General features: G+C 50.8%; 1 protein-coding gene across 1 annotated transcript in view; it reads left to right on the top strand.

The window, feature by feature from the left end:
* The first annotated feature begins 10,676 nt into the window (after window positions 1-10,676).
* EHD1 (EH domain containing 1) overlaps window positions 10,677-18,649 on the top strand; it is a 33,685-nt gene continuing 25,712 nt past the window's right edge. The window contains exon 1 of the mRNA XM_026717675.2: window positions 10,677-11,179. Coding sequence (XP_026573460.1) covers window positions 10,776-11,179 — 404 coding nt within the window. The 5' untranslated portion in view covers window positions 10,677-10,775. The remainder of the gene's footprint in view (window positions 11,180-18,649) is intronic.

Genomic DNA, 18,649 nt, shown 5'->3' with positions numbered 1-18,649 from the left:
CTAGTCTAGGGAAGAGAAGGACCAGGGGAGACAGGAGAGCAGCCTTCCAGTATTTGAGGGGCTGCCCCAGAGAGGAGGAGGAAGGGGGTCAAGCTATTCTCTAAAGCACCTGAAGGACAAGGAATAATAGATGGAAACTGATCCAGGAGAGATTCAACCTGGAAATAAGAAGAAACTTTCTGACAGAGAGAAGAATCAACTCATGGAATAGAAGTTGCCTTCAGAAGTTGTGGGAGCTTCATCATCCCTGGAGGCTTTCAAGAAGAGACTGGACAGTCATTTGTCTGAAATGGTGTGTAGGGTCTCCTGATTGGTGGGGTGGGGGTTGGACTAGATGACCTCCACGGTCCCTTTCCACCTCTGTTATTCTGAATTGCCCCGCTGCCAACGGCAGGGCCAGGAGAGCAGGGCTTGCTTCCGGGCGCTTCAGGCCCCACGCACGCCAGGGTCAGAGTCCGACGGCAGGCGGGGCAAGGATGGGCCCTGGGCATGGCAGCCAAGTGGGGAGGGGAAGGTTCTTCCTGGGAGGGAGGTGTGGCACCGGACCGGGGGGGAGGAGCTCAACCTGTCCAGGGTTAGCCGGCCAGGTGGAAGACAGGAACTCAAGACCAACGCTGTGCCAAGCAAGACCCCCGACAGGGTGTCCCCTCTGCCCACCCAAGAGGAGAATGGGGGCATGGGGCAGACCTGGGTGCCAGGACCGAAGGGGGTCTCCTCCTCAGCCCCTCCTGAGACAAACGGAGAGCGAATCTCACACGGGGAAGCCACAACTGGAACCAGAGGCGGGGAAAGGGTGATGTGGAAGCAGAGGGTTGTATTCAGCCGGTTTGGACCGGTTTTAGAGAACCGGTAGCGGAAATTTGGTGTAGTTTGGAGAACCGGCCAATCCCACCTCTGACTGGCCCCGCCAACCCCATCTTCTATTCTCCGCCTCCCATGGAGTCCCAGCTGATCGGCTGGATCTACTTTGGTTGCCCTGCACAGGAGAACAGAGCTGGAAAGCAGGTCAGTGGGGTGGGGAGGGAAGGGGGATTTTGCAGTATATCCTTCCCAGCGGTGGGGGTATTCGATCGGTTCTGCCCAGTTCGGGAGATCCAGTAGCGGCGCTGAGCAGTGGAGACCAAGCCGGTTCTCTTCGCTGCTCTGCGTCTGGCCCACCCACCCGCTCAGGCTCCCATACTCACTTTTATGGCCAGAATTCAAAGCGCAGCTGCTTTGCGCGGCGCAGAATAGCGCCACGCAAGGCAGCTGCTGCAGTGGCCAGCATCGTGCAGGCTTGCAAGACTGAACCCCTCTGCGCCTGCGCAAAGTGCGCGTTTGGCGTACACGTGCACGCAAAGTGGGTGCAGGCACACAAAGCGCCGCCACCAAGCCACGCCCACCAAACCACACCACGCCCAGCAAGCTATGCCCACAGAACCGGTCATAAAAAGAATTTGAATACCACCACTGGCAACGAGCATGAACTCACCTGGCTGCCTGGTTTTTCTTCTTCCACAGGTGAGCATCTGGAAGAGGCCCCAGCAGGGCTCCCCAGAATCGGGGGGGGGGGAGGATTCCGGGGGGGGGCTGCCCACCGAAGGAAGTGCCTATCGACTGTAACAGCAACTCCATGAGGAAGCTTGAGGCTGTTCCCATGGGGGGGCTGTTATTTTGGATGGGCACTCAAGAGCTACTTCACGCCCCCCCCCCCCGTCCCGCCATCAGTCTGGACAAGAAGAAGAGACCGATCTGTGACCTTCCCATCCACTGGATCATAACTGGATGCAACCCACTGGATTGGGAATGGATGGGATCCGCTTGCACCGTAAATTGAGGCCATCCGCCGGATCATCCATGAATGCCATCCACTGGGTCACATATCGGTGCAATCCAGCGGGTGTGAGAGGATGCAACTGGCTGGCTGGATTGTGAATGGATGCAACCCACTGGATCCTAAATCGAGGCAATTCACAGGATCGAGTATGGACGGGATCCGGTGGGTGTAAATAGATGCCACCCACTGGATGATGAATCGATGCAACCCGCTGGGTGTAAATTGATACGACCCACTCGATCCTGAACGGATGCAAAGGGTTTGCCCAAGGAAGGGGGAGGGGAGGGGAGGGGGAGGGGCATTGTGAACCGGACTAGGGAAAATTCTGAAACTTGAAGCTGACGAGGCGTGTGAAACATTGACCAGCTGGCGAAGGTCTGAAAGGGGAGGCGGTGAGGAATCCTGAAGGGCCCTGGGGGTGTTGTATAAGGTAAAGGTAAAAGTTCCCCTTGCACATTTGTGCTAGTCGTTTCTGGCTCTAGGGGGCGCTGCTCATCTCTGTCACAAAGCCAAAGAGCCAGCGCCCTCCGGAGACGTCTCCGTGGTCATGTGGCCGGCAGGACTAAACGCCTTCGAAGGCGCACGGAGCATTGTTCCCTTCCCACCAAAGGGGTCCCTATTTTTCTACTTGCATTTTTTTTAACGTGCTTTCGAACTGCTAGGTTGGCAGAAGCTGGGGCAAGGAGCGGGAACTCGCTCGGTGATGCAGCACTAGGGATTCAAACCACCAAACTGCCAACCTTTCTGATCGACACCCTCAGCATCTTAGCCGCTGGATGTGGTAGCTCACACGAAAGACAACAGAGGGAGACACACTGGCCACCTCAAACTAGCTACCTGGTGTTTGGAGAGGAAAGAGGAGGCTACCTACGTAAAACCTGGCACAAACGGCCTTGTTAGTACTTGAACGGTCACTGTACTAACCATGCATGAAATTTGCTGAGTATTAGTCACTCCAGTAGCCAAATCAGAGGCAGAGGAGGAGACGTGGGAGTCGGGGCAAGGCATCAAGGCAACCTGAGAGCTCCGGGGGGGAAGATCTGGCAGTGAGAGAGAGAGAGAGACGGAGGCAGGGCCTGGGCCGTCCGTCAGCCCTCAGATGGCGAGTCCACTGGCCCCAGGTCTGGAAGTGGCTGTTGGGGAAGAGGAGGAACAGCCGGGTCCAGTGCCTGACGCTTGGATGTGCAGAAGGCAGAGGAGAGGAGAGCGGTGGAAATCTAGGGGCTGGTCCTGGGTTGGACTAGATGGCCTCCAAGGTCCCTTCCCACTCTATAAAAGGTTGTCGTGGAGGCGAAACTAAGTACAAGAACCGGAGACAAAAACTGCTGACATTTTAGCGACGCAACTTCAACCTTTCAAAACAGCCCCCAACATCCTAGAAAGGTTAGCGGCTGCCTTTTTCTTTCAAGAGACTTTGCAACTTCCCACTGGGGTCCTAGGATCGCCTAGTGGCCTCCTTTTCAAGGCAAAAAATATATATGCTTAAGCCCGTGTTGGTGAGCCTATGCCACGTAGGCTGGAAGTGGTACGCAGAGCCATTCCCCCAGGCACGCGAGAGGTCGCCCGGAAGAGCCCCACTGCGCATGTGTGCGCGCGCCGCTGCCTGAACAGCTGATTGTCAGGTATCTGGTGCGCATGCGCAGGGGGCGGAGGGTGGGGGTGCATAGGAGACGTATGTGCAGGTGCAGGGATGCACTGCAGGTGAGGGGATGGCGCATATGCGCAGGGGAAGTGGGGAGGGGCAGCATGCATTGCCTTCTGGGTGCTGGTATTGCGCAATTATCGGCACGGGAGCCAAAAAAAGGCTTAGCCACCACTGGCTTAAGCGAATGTAAAAAAAGCAGCCAGGCGCCACTAGGCACTGCCCCCTGGTGGATCAGAGAGGAATTGCTGTAACAAATCTCCAAGCGGGGGTGGGGGGGGTGGGGGGAACATTCCTCAAAAACCAATCTGGAATTTAACAATAAATTGAATTAACAAACAAATAAATACATTTTGGTCTTTGGTCTTTTCAGGTCAGGGATGATCTCACTCATGTATCCCGCTGGCTCACTTTGAAAGAGCCGACCGCAAGTTGCATTGTGTGCGTGTATCTTAAAACTAAACCCAGTCATGGGGCCAATTAATAACTTACTTAGGCACCGCGGCGCTTTCGCTGTTTGTTTTCCCTTGAAAACTATGGTCAAAGTTCATACATCGATGTTTGCAAGAGCCTTAAAGCAGATTTGGAGGAAAGAAATCTCCCGCACTGCAGTCATAGAACCGCCTGTTTCGGTGTTTTTCAAATTTAATCACTTTAAAGACTTGGGGGCCTTCAACTCCCAGAATTCCCCAGCCAGCTGTGGAATTTTACAACCTTCCTTGCCGCCGTTTTTAAGCGAATCACTGCCGTTCTTAAATTAGTCCCCTGGCGGCTAAGGGAACCTGGCTTCCCGTATTGACTTGCCTCGTCAGAAAGGTTGCAAAAGGACCGTCATAAATATGAGACAGGGGCCGAGCATCCTCATTTTGATCGTGTGACTACGGGGATGCTGCACAAATCCATCGTAAGCGTGAAAAAAGGTTTGTCCGTTTTTTTTCAGTGCCGTTCTAACTTCAATCACTAAAGAAACGGTTGTAACTCCAAGGACTTCCTCTAATGGGTGGATCCAACTTAGAGTACGACCTAGGAGAGATTCAACCTGGAAATAAGGAGAAACTTTCTGACAGTGAGAACAATCAACTAATGGAACAGAAGTTGCCCTCGGAAGTTGTGGGAGCGCCATCACTTGAGACTTTGAAGGAGAGAATAGACTGCCATTTGTCAGAAATGGTGTATGGTCTTCCGCTTGGGCGGGTGGGGGTTGGACTAGATGACCTACAAGGTCCCTTCCAACTCTGATTACCCGTTATCTATATCTGTTTCTAAATCAGTGTTTCCCAAGTTTAGCCACTTTAAGAGGGATGGACTTCAACTCCCAGAATTCCCCAGCCAGCAGGATTTAAGGAGGGAGAGAACCTCAACTCCATGCTGGCTGGGGAATTCTGGGAGTTGAAGTCCACCCCTCTTAAAGTTGGCCAGGTTGAGAAACACGGCTCTGAATTGTTCGCTCGGGGTCTCATCTGGGCCAGCTTGGGGTCTCCTGAGGTTGCAGCGGGCGGCCACCTAAAGCGATCAGCCTCCTTCCCTCCCCGGCTGCGACTTTCATCTCCTTCCCGCCGGCTACAGCCTCAGCTTGGCTGCCTTTGCTCAAAAGGGGTTTCCAGCTGGGATCTCTTTGCGCTGGCACCACGTCACCTGGCACGGATGCAGCTGAAGGGCCAGAGGTGAGAGTCCAGATGTGGAGGGCTGCCATCCAAATTTCCCTTCTCCGCTCTTGGATGGGCCGAGACAGAGAACTCCTGGGGAATGAAAGCTCCTTGGAGGCTGCGGGAGTGTCCCGAGGTGCCCTATGGAATTTTTTTTTGGGGGGGGGGCTGCAACCACCCCACCCCAGTAGAGAGTGAAAAGGGGTTAGGGTTTGACCCAGAGGTGGTATCCAGCTGGTTCTGGATTCTGGTAGCGGAAACTTTGAGTAGTTTGGAGAACCAGCATAAATCCCACCTCTGACTGGCCCCGCCAACCTCGTCTCTTCTCTGCCTCCCATTGAGTCCCAGCTGATCGGCTGGGTCTTCTTTGGTTGCCCTGCATGGGAGAATGGTGCTGGAGAACAGGTTAGTGGGGTGGGGAGGGAAGAGGGATTTTGCAGTATCCTTCCCCTGCCACGCCCACCAAGCAATACCACGCCCACCAAGCTTCGTCCACAGAACCAGTAGTAAAAAAAATTGAATGCCCCCACTGGTTGGAGCACCCCCTCCAGGGGTGGGATTCTACCAGTTTGCACCTAGAACCGGTTGTTAACATTCTAAGCAGTTCGGAGAACCAGTTTTTAGAAGAAATTACTGGGCTAATCCTGTAAGGAAGGCAGGAAGGAAACATTCTGGGGTTGCTTACAGAAACTGCCTCTCTGTTAACTCCGTTACATTCTTGGCAGGACTGGACTTCCTGTCTCTGGAACCTCTCTGGAGTATTTTCCCCCTCCTTTGCTGGCATTTTGCTTGTGTGGAGTGACCATTCAAAGTTACAATGGCACTGAAAAAAGTGACTTATGGCCATTTTTCACACTTACGACTATTGCAGCATTCCCACAGTCATGAGAGGCCAGGCGAGGAGATGCGTGCCTCGATGTGAGTGATGTTGAGTTGGCCATGCCCTGCCAATAACATGCCCACCAAGCCATGCCCACCACCTAAGCCACACCCACAGAACCGGTTGTTAAAAATTTGAATGCCACCCCTGACTCCGTCTCCTGTGCCAAGTGGTTGGAATAAACTTGGGCACTTTGGATTGATTCTCCCCACATGTAGCCATCTCCACATTGGCAGAAGCACCCCAATTGTGCCCTTCACCACCATTCTGGCTATTTTGGGTTTTTCCCTCTCATTTGCCACCTCTTCCGCTGTATTTACTTATTTATCTTGTCATGTTTGTGTAGTGTAAAGTTGGAGTTGGTGACCCTTTAAAAGCTGCATGCAATGAAACATCATTTTTAATGTATGCCAACTAGTATATATTCAAAATGACAATAAAGATATTCTATCGATCTATCTCTATATCATATCTCACTCTCATTCTCTCTCTTTAGCTATATCTGTCTATCATTATCTCTATCATTCTCTCTCTAGCTATCTATATCTATTTGTAGCTATCTATCTATCATCTGTCTATAGCTTAGCTATCATCATTATCTATTATCTCTATCTATCTTTCTATCATCCATCTCTCTCTCTGTCTATATCTATCTACCTACCTACGTATCTCTATATCTCTATATCTCTATCTGTCTTTCTGTCTCTATCTATCTATCTATCTATCTATCTATCTATCTATCTATCTATCTATCTATCATCCCATCTCTCTCTCTCTGTCTATATCTACCTACCTACCTACCTACCTCTATATCTCTATCTGTCTGTCTGTCTCTGTCTATCTATCATCTATCTATTTATCTATCATCTCTCTGTCTATATCTATCTACCTACCTACCTATCTCTATATCTCTATATCTCTATCTGTCTTTCTGTCTTTGTCTGTCTGTCTGTCTGTCTGTCTGTCTGTCTGTCTATCTATCTATCTATCTATCTATCTTTCGATCTCTCTCTCTGTCTATATCTATCTACCTACCTACCTATCTCTATATCTCTATCTGTCTTTCTGTCTGTCTGTCTGTCTGTCTATCTATCTATCTATCTATCTATCTATCTATCTATCTATCTATCTATCTATCTATCTATCTATCTATCTCTCTCTCTGTCTATATCTACCTACCTACCTATCTCTATATCTCTATCTATTTTTCTGTCTATCTATCTATCTATCTATCTATCTATCTATCTATCTATCTATCTATCTATCTATCTATCATCCATCTCTCTCTCTGTCTATATCTACCTACCTACCTATCTCTCTCTCTCTCTCTCTCTCTCTCTCTATCTATCTATCTAATCTCTCTCCCTCCCCCCTTTCTGCACCCTCCCTTGCAGTGGAAAACATGTGCAAGCTGATCTGCTGGGACTTGTCGGGATGTGGCTTTTCCCATATTTGGAAGGAAAATTTCATCCTTTTCCTTTTTCTCCCCAGCCCAGCTTCCCTTCCTGGCTTCCTGGCCGGCCTCTGCCTGGAGCCCCTGATGCGGCCGGTCGGAATTTCTGGCTCCGATCCTCGGAATGCAAGGAAAACAGGCCAGGCGCTACCTAGCAACGCCTCCGCACCGCCACAAAGAGATCACCCCACCCACCCACAAATTCCAGGATCCAGCTTTCTGACAGCCTCCAACCCCCCAAAAGTCCCCAAGAGTACAGGTAGTCTTCGACTTATAACAGCTGCATTTAGTGACCGTTCGAAATTACAACGGCACTGCAAAGAAGTGACTTATTACGACCATCGTTCACACTTACGACCGTGGCGACATCCCCATTGGGCACATGATGAGGGTTCGGAGGCTTGGCCACTGACTCACACTTACGGCAGGCGCAGTGTCCCGGGGGAAGCCAGATTCACTTAGTGACTTTGCGACTGAACTTTAAGAACTGCCGTGATTCACTTCAAACAACCGTGGAGAGAAGTTGTAAAATGTGGGGCAAATTGAACATAACAACTGCCTTGCTTAGCAACAGAGGTTTGGGGCTCGATTGTGGTCGTAAGTCGAGGACTACCTATACAGGAAGTCCTCGACTTAACAAGCCCAATTTCTGTTTGATTGGCATAACGGCCGTTATGTGAACCTTGCTGCTGTTAAACGAACTGGTCTCCCTCCTTGAGTTTGCTTGCCAGAAGCCAGCAAGTGAGAAAGGGGAACCGGATTGACCCCAGGAGACTGAAAAGGTCACAAATGAATGCCAAGCGCCTGGATTTTCATCAGGTGACCGCAGGAATGCTGCAACAGTCATAACTATGAGGACCAGACATAAGTCTCTTTTTTTTTCAGTGCCATTGGTTGCTGAATGAATGCTTGTTAGGTTGGTTGAAGACCGCCTGTAATTCCAAGCTCTGCTTCGAAACAATACCACTCCCCAAGAAAGCCACCTCTGATTGGAGGGGCTCCAAGTGCCAACCCACTAGGCCAGAGGTCTCCTAAGACTTGTAGACTTCAATTCCCAGAATTCCCCAGCCAGCCAGGGGAATTCTGGGAGTTGAAGTCCATCCATCTTAAAGGAGGCTGGCTGGAGGATTCTGGGAGTTGAAATCCTCCCCTCTTAAAGTATCCTGACTGGGGGATTCTGGGAGTCGAAGTTCAACCATCTCAAAGCATCCTGGCTGGGGGATTCTGGGAGTTGAAGTCCTCCCCTCTTAAAGTATACTGGCTGGGGAATTCTGGGAGTTGAAGTCCATCCATCTTAAAGGAGGCTGGCTGGGGATTCTGGGAGTTGAAATCCTCCCCTCTTAAAGTATCCTGACTGGGGGATTCTGGGAGTCGAAAACCATCTCAAAGCATCCTGGCTGGGGATTCTGGGAGTGGAAGTCCCCCATCTTAAAACTGCTGGCTGGGGAATTCTGGGAGTTGAAGTCCTCCCCTCTTAAAGTATACTGGCTGGGGATTCTGGGAGTGGAAATCTCTCATCTTAAAGTATTCTGGCTGGGGAATTCTGGGAGTTGAAGTCCTCCCCTCTTAAAGTATACTGGCTGGGGGATTCTGGGAGTGGAAATCCACCCGTCTTAAAGCATACTGGCTGGGGGATTCTGGGAGTGGAAATCCACCCGTCTTAAAGTATTCTGACTGGGCAATTCTGGGAGTTGGAAGTCCACAAGTCTGAAAGACTCTAAGACAGACTGCAATCTCCCAGCCTTGGAAGGCGTTGGGGAAGAGAAACGACTAGTGTTTCCCCATCCTCATGTAGCTCTTTGGGTAGCTTCTAACGTGGTTTGCCCTGCCTTGGACGTATCCAGCAAGCCAGCATCTTACACCAGGGCAGCTCCGGCCATTCTGGAACCCGCTGACCTCAGCTGCTAACCCGCAGGCCGGTTCACAAAGAGGAATTCCATCTCAGGCCAGCGGTTCAACTGCCGAGGTTGTCATGCAGGGGTCTCAGTCCGGGGCGCTCCGGAATTTGGACATGGACGAAGGCAGCTCAGGTCAGGGGGCTCCCCTGCCCATCGAAAGGGCAAGAGCGGGAGGGTCAAAAAAGTCAAAAACGGCAGCCCAGATAGGCCTGGATCTCATAAGCCATGATTGCAGGCCTCTTCAAGGGCCCCTTTGGGAACAGTTGAGAACAGACAAACAAAACATGGCATGGCTTTGGGGGAATCTAGATCTGGGTCCCCTTCATCCACAAAAGCTTATGGATGCCTTGCACCAGCCCACCTCGCAGGGTTGTTGGGAAGAGGAAAGCGTGCTGGCCTGAATTCTTCAACAGGCAAAATGCAAGAAGAAGAGTTTTATTTGGAAGGCAGGGAAAAAAATCCAACCCCAGGCTTAGTCCCAAATGGAAGGGTAGTCCAAGGGGGTCCAAAAAGTCAAGATGGCGGGTGGTGGACGTGGCTGCACGAGAGCAGGATCCATGCTCGGTTTCTTTCTTGTTTTACCAACGTGTGTAATTTGTTGTCATAAAGTGGTGGAACTTTGCGACTGTCATCTTGGCTTTTTGGAGCCCCTCCAAGTGCCTGGGATGTCTCCGCATCCTTATTCAGAGGAACTACAAAGGCTCCCATGATGCATTTTACAAGGTCTCCAAAACCTTGGCAACTTTAAAACTTGTCGACTTCCAACTCTTAGAACTCCTCAGCCAGCATACTTTGAGATATGTGGACTTCAACTCCCAGAATTCCCCAGCCAGCTTAAGAGGGGTGGAACTTGCCTGCCCATGGGCGTAGCCAATCAGAGCTGAGGGGGCGTGGCCTGGGAGGAGGCTTTTTGCAAGGGGAGAGGCGCGGTGGGTGGCAATGCCGTCTGGGAAGAACCAATGGGCGCTGAGAGGGGCGTGCCCCTGGAAGTGGCGTTATAAAGGGAGGGCCTCCAGGGAGGATTAGGCCTCCTGGCAGGAGCCAATTAGCGCTGGGGGGTGTTACCCAGACGAAAACTTTGTATTCCCCGTGCTGTGGCGGACAGACGGAGAGGTGGGGCCGCCCCGCAGAAGCCAATCAGCTTAAAAGGGGCGGGGCGCGGCCGCCAGGAGAAAGCCAATTAGCGCCGAGGGCGGAGCTTTATAAGAGAGAGACATCCCTGGGGGGGTGTGGCAAGGCAAGGCGGAGAGGGCGTGGGCTCCGGGTAGGAGCCAATCCCATCCGGCGGGGCGTGTCCCGGGCGGAGGCTTTATAAAGGACGGCGCCGGCGGGCGCGTGGCGAGTACGTGCGGGGCGGCTTTCGGGGCGGGGGTGTCTCTGCGCTTGGGACTGAACCGACCGACCGGCTGCTTCTCCCCCGCGGCAGGGCTGGGCTCGGCTATGTTCAGCTGGGTGAGCCGCGACGCGCGGCGGCGCAAGGAGCCCGAGCTGTTCCGCACCGTCTCGGAGGGGCTGAAGCAGCTCTACGCCGGGAAGCTGCTGCCGCTGGAGGAGCACTACCGCTTCCACGACTTCCACTCGCCCGCCTTGGAGCCGGCCGACTGGGAGAGCAAGCCCATGGTGCTCCTGGTGGGCCAGTACAGCACGGGCAAGACCACCTTCATCCGCCACCTGCTGGAGCAGGACTTCCCCGGCATGCGCATCGGGCCCGAGCCCACCACCGACTCCTTCATCGCCGTCATGGGCGGCGAGAGCGAGGGCGTCGTGCCGGGCAACGCGCTGGTGGTCGACCCCCGCCGCCCCTTCCGCAAGCTCAACGCCTTCGGCAACGCCTTCCTCAACAGGTGAGGGGGTGGGGGGAAAGAGAGCGGCTGGTCTTGAGGACTAGGAGCGCTGCGGCTGGTTTTAATTGCGGGGGCGGGCGGGGGCGGGGAGAGAGTCTTTTGAATCTGGCCTGGAGGACGAGAAGCACCTTTTGAGCTTTTCCAGGTGAAGAGGGCGGGGCGGGGTGGGGGAGGCAGGAGGCCAGCAAGGAGGGAAGAGAAGTCTGACCTTGAGGACTAGTACCACTGTTTTTAGCCTTTCCACATCCAGGGCAGGGAGTGGGCAGTGGGGAGGAAGGAGGGTCTGATCTTGAGGACTAGAAGCACTGGTTTAGCTCTCCGGATGCGGAGGGCGCCAGCAAGGAGGGAAGAGAAGTCTGATCTTGAGGACTAGTACCACTGTTTTTACCTTTCCAGGTTTCAGGGTGGATGGGGAGGGGGCAACAGAACAGGGGTGGCTCTTTGACTCTGATCCTGAGGACTAGAAGCACTGCTGTTGGCTTTCCAGCTGCACAGGGTGGGGAGGGGGCAGCAAAGAGGGAGAGGGCTGATTTTGAGGACTAGAGCCACAGATTTTAGCTTTCCAGGTGCAAGCGGGGCGGGGTGGGGGGCAGCTGGGAGGAAGGAGGGTCTTTTGACTCTGATCTTGAGGACTAGAAGCACTGCTCCTACCTTTCCAGCTGCAAGGGGGAAGGAGGAGAGTCTTTGGAGCCTGTTCTTGAGGACTAGTACCACGGTTTTTAGCCTTTCCAGATCCAGGGCAGGGAGTGGGCAGTGGGGAGGAAGGAGGGTCTGATCTTGAGGACTAGAAGCACTGGTTTAGCTTTCCAGGTTTCAGGGTGGGCGGGGAGGGGGCAGCTGGGAGGAAGGAGGGTCTTTTTGACTCCGATCCTGAGGACTAGAATCACTGCTGCTCAACCCTTGGTGGCTTTAAGCTGGGTGGACTCCCAACTCCCAGAATTCCCCAGCCAGCCATGGAAAAAAGGTGGAGACCTTTTCCTTTGCAGCCCGAAAGAGGCACTTCGGTGCCCTCCCAGTGCCCAGGAGGTCAAGGCAGAGCAGGATACAGCACCACAGGGTTGGAAGGGCCCTCTGAAGGTCTTGTAGCCCAACCTTCTATTCCAGCAGCAGGCGCCATTCCTAAAAGGTTATTTATATACAGTATTTTAATTTATGTGCTGCCCGGCTCACTGATCATGCAGCTGGTTTTTAGTCTGCCACACTGGTTTAGAGAGGCCTAGAGCTGGATATGAGGACGAGAGGGGGGTCTCCATCCACTTATGGTGCCAGGTTGACTTAAAACCTGGTTAGCGGCATTGCAAAGCAGCTGACTTCACAACCGTCCCCGCCCAGCGGTGGGCAAATTCAGCTTCAGTTCATTGGTGGTTCTGTGAATGGGGTCCAGCCAGTGGGGAATTGTGAGTCGTCGTGTTCAGCTGCTGGGCGGGACCTTGGAGGTCTTCTAGTCCAGCCCCTGGGAGGGCAGGAGACCCTTTCTGCGGTAGGTCAGACAAATGGCTGTGCAATCCCTTACAAATCCTCTCTGATGGAGCCCCCCCCAACTTCTCCTTCCTCGGATTAACGGTTCTTCTCATGGTTGGGAAATTTCTCCTGGGCCTTCTCTGAATTGGCATGGGTTGGGAGGGGGGGGGGGGGGGTCGGAGGTCAGCAGGCTGTCTTGCAAAAGCTTCTGAGTAATGCCAGTCCCCGCTCCCCTGGGTGATTTAACTACACTGGAATTCTCTCTGAATCCCTGCAAACCCTGGGCGTGGCTGTCTGCCGGAGCTTGGCTTTGCCCTACCAGCCTGTGCCCATCTCTGGCAGTTCGCTTGCGCCATCGCACGCCTCTCCTGCCCAGCTCTGGAAGATGGGTTTCCCTCCTTCTCCGCGGCTTCATGCTTGAATTTTTCTCTCTCATTGGCCTCACGATGTCCGGTTGCACCCCACCCAGCTGGGAAAGTCTGAACATCTAAAGAAAAAAACAAAAAACGTATAAATCTGACTGGGATTCTTTCCCCATTGCAAAAATCAATTGTTACTTTATTTGGTGTGAGTCACATTAGAAAACCGCCTCGGAATAGAGGGTGCAAAAACCAGTGTGGGTTAAATCTGCCTTTGGAAAAGTCGCATCCAGAGTTAGCCCATTGTTCTCTTTTATTCCGTGTTCGCAGGCGTCTGCCAACTCTGTTGGCCGGCCAGCGTCATTAATTCACAAAAGAAAAGAAAAGAAAAAAAAAATTTCTGGAATGCTGGCTTTGCAGCTGTAGAAGCATGATTTTTGAAGGAAGGCGGGTGAGGGGGGAAAAAAAAGCTCTGGATATTTACAAATATTAAAAATAGCTCAGCGTGTTCCGAACGAAAAAGGGTCCCAGCCCAATAAAATACATTTGCTGACTGTTTCCCCAGTGCTTAAAATCAGGGATATAAACTGGGGCCCAGGGATGCAGGCAGGCCTCGCTTACCTATGAAAGCGTTTGCAGCTTTTCTGCTGTGTCAGGTATTGGTTTTGCGGTCTGGAAAAGTCTTTGCGGGCCTGGGATGAGCCCGTTGAACTGTCGAAGTTTCTGCAGCCTAAATTCTCGAGTTGTGTTCCCATAACACAAACTGAACACAAAAATCTTTAATGTTTGCGCCGCCTTTGACTGCTGTTTTTTCAAATGTGGTCACTTTAAGACGGGTGGACTTCAACTCCCAGAATTCCCCAGACAGCTGTGCTGGGAGTTGAAGTCCACCCGTCTTAAACTTGCCAAGTTTGAAGACAATGCTTTGAGTTACGAGTGGACCAAACTCTAAAACTCTCTTTCCCCAAGACAGCCAACCAACCAAAGCAGACAACCAAACTTGCCAACTTTAGTGTGTATTGTGTGAATGTGGGCACTGTGTCCACATTCAACACGCGTTGAAACGCACAGTTAAGACGTCGAAGAACGGTTACAGGAACTGGACATGGCTAGTCTAGTGAAGACAAGGACCAGGGAGACATGAGAACGGGGTTCCAATATTTGAAGGGCTGCCACAGCGAGGAGGAGGAGGGGGTCAAGCTATTTTCCAAGGCTCCCGAAGGCCGGACAAGGAATAATGGATGGAAGCTGAACAAGGAGAGATTCAATCTGGAAATAGGGAGAAACTTTCTGACAGGGAGAACCATCCACTCATGGAACAGAAGTTGCCTTTGGAAGTTGTGGGAGCTTCATCCCTGGAGGCTTTCAAGAAGAGACTGGACTCCCATCTGTTGGAAATGGTGTAGGGTCTCCTGCTTTGGCGGGGGGTCGGACTAGTTGACCTATAATGTCCCTTCCAACTCTGATTATCTGACGTTGGGAACTCAAAAGCAGGCAGAGCTCGGGCGAGGACCGTGGGTTGGGTAGCTTCCCCAGGATTTGCAAAAAGCGACTTATGGTTTTGGGGATCCTTGCCCCTGGCAGAGCGTGCAAAATATGTAAGGCACCCCTTTCTCTCGTTGCTCCTCCCGTGGGTTGGGCGGTCTTGCACAGACCAGTTGCTGGGCGTGTTAATCCCAGGCTGGCAGATTTTGTGCCAGTGTACACCGGGTGCCCCCTTCCCTGCCCTGTCCAGTCATCGGGGAATGCCCAACTTAAAGAGAAAGTGATGATTCTGACATTCTCCATGTGGCTCACCTGGATGGAAACTTCCCCCAGGAACATTCAAGGCTGGGAGGTCCTGGGGTCAAGGCTTTGGGTTTGGCCTGGTTAAAATACAGCCCCTGCAGAGATGGTGCAATCTCACATTACTTATAGTCTCTCCAAATATTTTTTTTTTATAAAGTTTATTTTTTTAGTATCTCTTCAAGTGAGCAACGCGATTCCAGGTTACAACATTTATACGTAGTCATAATTGCATTTTTAACTTTCTTATCTAATTTCGTATCAAATCATTATCTATTCCACTGATCTTTAAGTAAGTTCTCACTTCATATTTCAATTCATTCATTCAATATCAAAAACATTTCATCCTCACTTATATTTTCAATTCTTTATTATTTCCATTTTCAGCTTACCACCTATTTTATTTTATATTATTCATTATTATCTTCACATTAACTTTCTCAAAGCCGATATATAATATGTAGGCTCTTCAAACTTGGCAACTTTAAGACTTGCGGGAGTTGAAGTCCACAAGTCTTAAAGTTGCCAAGTTTGGAGACCTCTGTTGTAGGTGATGAGAGAAATTGGAAAGCAAGTTTCTGTAACGATAAAGGTTGAATTGAGGTGTCCAGGGTGCTCTCGGAGTTTGTGTTGATGACCCAAAGGGGCGTGATGCAAAGGCAAAACAGTTAAATAAGCAATAAGAGTCCCTTTATTATCTCCAATTTTGCCTCCAATGTCCAGATTACCTTCGGCTGGAGGAAAAAAAAACAGTCTTTAACTGTAGAAAATTCAGTCCAAAACAAGGTACACACAAACTGTAACTAAAAACCCAAACAAACCAGGCTGAAATAATTAACTTGACAGGGCAGGAGAAGGAATTGCAGACTTGAAAGCACGGCGAAACTCACACAGTTGGGAAGACGCCAGGAACCCAGATAAGCCTCCATGATACCAGATAATTCACGATTTGCTCCCAACAACTTACTGCGCCCAGCTTCCCTTTTTAAACACTGTGTTCCCAGCTACAGCTAATGAAGGGAATCAGGGCCTTTTCCTCCCCCTCCCCCCTAAGCTATGCAACCCACGTTGTTCCCTTCTCCATTCCTCCCTGCATACGCTAGGTGGGGCTGGGTCTTCCTCCAATTCCTTCTACTTCTGCTCTGCTCAGCCGGACTTTGCTCTTCCACAGTTTCTTCCACAACCAATGGAGCCACACTCCCACTCCCTGTCAGCTGTGTGTCAGCCTTCAAGATCTTCTACTATTGCTTTGCATCTTTCGGCTGCCATAAGTAACGGGGGGGAGGAGGATCAGGTAAAGTCTGGGAAGCGAGCTGGAGGTGTTACATTCTTGTGTTGTGTAAATGAGGAGTGGGAAGGGAGTATAAATTCCTGCTTTTAGGTTTCTATTTCTCGCTTAGCTTTCTTTTCTCTGCGCATCTGCAAACCTTTATCAAAATATGCCAAGGTCAACGGACAGAGGCCTCATCACCACCTGAAGATGTCCACATGATCATATTCAGAACTTTTAATTGGAAGAATCATTTGAACTATGGGGGGTGGGAACATTTCCATCACTTTGTATATGTGATCTGTGCGCCTAATTTCTCAGAATTCTATGGTTGCTACCACATCATATTCAGTAAAAGATACCTTTTCTCTAATCTAAGGAGTCTTAAGTATTTCTTTCTTGAATTTTGAAGGGAGCACCGCCTGACATGGTGCGTCTTCCTCCTCTGATTCAGACTCCGACAGGGATGCATGACAGCTCAGTTGTTTCCTTGCAGACGTTTTGCTACCCAATTAGAGAACAACATCAGTGCTAGGCGGGAGTGGATTTTGCAGAGAGGAGAAGGAGGAGGGCACCAATGGTGGGGTCCTTTGTCATTTTCTTGCAGATGTTTCATTACCCAACTAGGTAACACCATCAGGGACAGAAGAGAATACCATGTGGAAAGAGGAAGAGTAGTTAGGATACTGAAGGCTGTGGGGTCCTTGGTGCTCTCTTGAGCCTGGTTGTTTTATTGAAGATTTAGGATAGAAATGTGCCGCCAGGTATCTTTCTCAGCCTAGGAAAAATTAACCTGTGAAATTCATTGCCACCAGACATGACCACTAAATCGATTGACATGGCTTTAAAAAAAAAAGCTGGATAAGCTTAAGGAGACAGATTCTTTATGGCACCAATTCCAGCATTGGAGGATACAGGTAATCCTCGATTTACACCAGAATTGGAACCAACATTTCTGTTGGGAAGCAAGGCAGTTGAGTTCAATTGTGCCTGATTTTACAGGTGTGGTTGTTAATTAAGGGATTCCCATCTAGTTAAGTGAATCATGCGGTCATGAAGGGTGACTTCCTGCATTGACTTTGGAAAGCCCACCAATATCTGATAGTCCAGCCCCCTGCCCAAGCAAAAGACCCCACACCATTTCTGACATATGTCAGTCCAGTCTCTTCCTGAAAGCTTCCAGGGATGAAGCTCCCACAACTTCTGTTCCATGGGTTGATCGCTCTCACTGTCAGAAAATTCTTCCTTATTTCCAGGTTGAATCTCTCTGTGGTCAGTTTCCATCCATTATTCCTTGTCTGGCCTTCAGGTGCCTTGGAGAATAGCCTGATCCCCTCCTCCTCTCTGGAGCAGCCCCTCAAATATCAGAAGGCTGCTCTCCTGTCTCCCCTGGTCCTTCTCTTCACTAGAACAGCCAGGCCCAGTTCCTGCAACCATTCATCGTATGTTTCAGCCTCCAGTCCCCTCATCATCCTGGTTGCTCTTCTCTGCACTCTTTCCAGAGTCTCAATGTCTTTTTGAGATAGCAACAGAAATTTTGGGTTCAACTGTGGTCATAAGTCAAGGACCACCTGCATTTGCAGATGAAACAACAGTGGTGGGACTCATCTCCAGTGGGGGATGAGTCTGCCTACCAAGATGAGGTGGACCAATGGTTGCTTTCGTGGTGTGGAGACAATAACTTGGTCCTCCACACCAATAAGACCAAGGAGGTGATGGTGGACTATATAGAAGAAACAGATCAGACCTCCAGCCCTTGCTTATCAAGGGAGACCGAGGGGAGCAAGTGGCCAGTTTTAAGTTTCTGGGTGTCACCCTAAAAGAGGACCTGACCTGGGGGGCTCACATTGCAGCCCTGGTCATAAGTGCCCAGCAGAGATTATAATACCTGAGGCTTCTCAGGAAACAACAACCGAATGGAAAACTGCTGGGGACCTTCTACCGCTGCACCAGAGAGAGTATCTTAACTCACTGCACCTCTGTAGGGTTTGCCAATTGCACAGGGGCAGATAGGATGGTGCTCCAGAGGGTGAACGTCGTTGCCCCTCGGGGGATCACGGGTTGCCCTCTCCCCTCTTTGGAAGAGCTTTACAGCTCTCGCTGAGTTAAAGTATAAAACATTCTCAAAGATCCATCTCATCCTGGGCACCCCTTTTTTTTAAACTATTACCATCTGGCAGTCGGTACAGGATAATAAAAAACAGGCTGAAAAACAACTTCTATCCCAGGGCAGTAACTCTGTTGAATTCCACTGTATTGTCCAGCGTTGATGCGGTGTCGGGGTTTTTCAATTCAATGTGTGGAGTGTGAAGGATGTGAGTTTGTGTTTATTTTCATGGTCGTGATGTGCACTGAAGATGGGGTTTGATTTTGTTGTACAAGGTGCAGTGGCAATAAACTAAACTAAACTAAATTAGTCTCTGAAGCACAATTCTGGGGATCAAACGCAGTTCCAGGATTTTCAGTTTTACTCCAGAAAAACTGAACAAATATCAAGACCAGTCATTTCAGATTCAGAACGGCTGCCTTGAAGAAGAAAGCAAAAATAAACTCCCGGCAAGAAGCTTGGACACAAAAGCCGTCGACGAATATCCC

This window comes from Pseudonaja textilis, chromosome 16 (assembly GCF_049901715.1).
Source record: "Pseudonaja textilis isolate UNSWEBS1 chromosome 16, rPseTex1.2, whole genome shotgun sequence".
In the NCBI taxonomy this organism is placed as follows: Eukaryota; Metazoa; Chordata; class Lepidosauria; order Squamata; family Elapidae; genus Pseudonaja; species Pseudonaja textilis.
The sequence above is the reverse complement of the archived record's forward strand: the minus strand, read 5'-3'. Positions and strand labels throughout refer to the sequence as shown.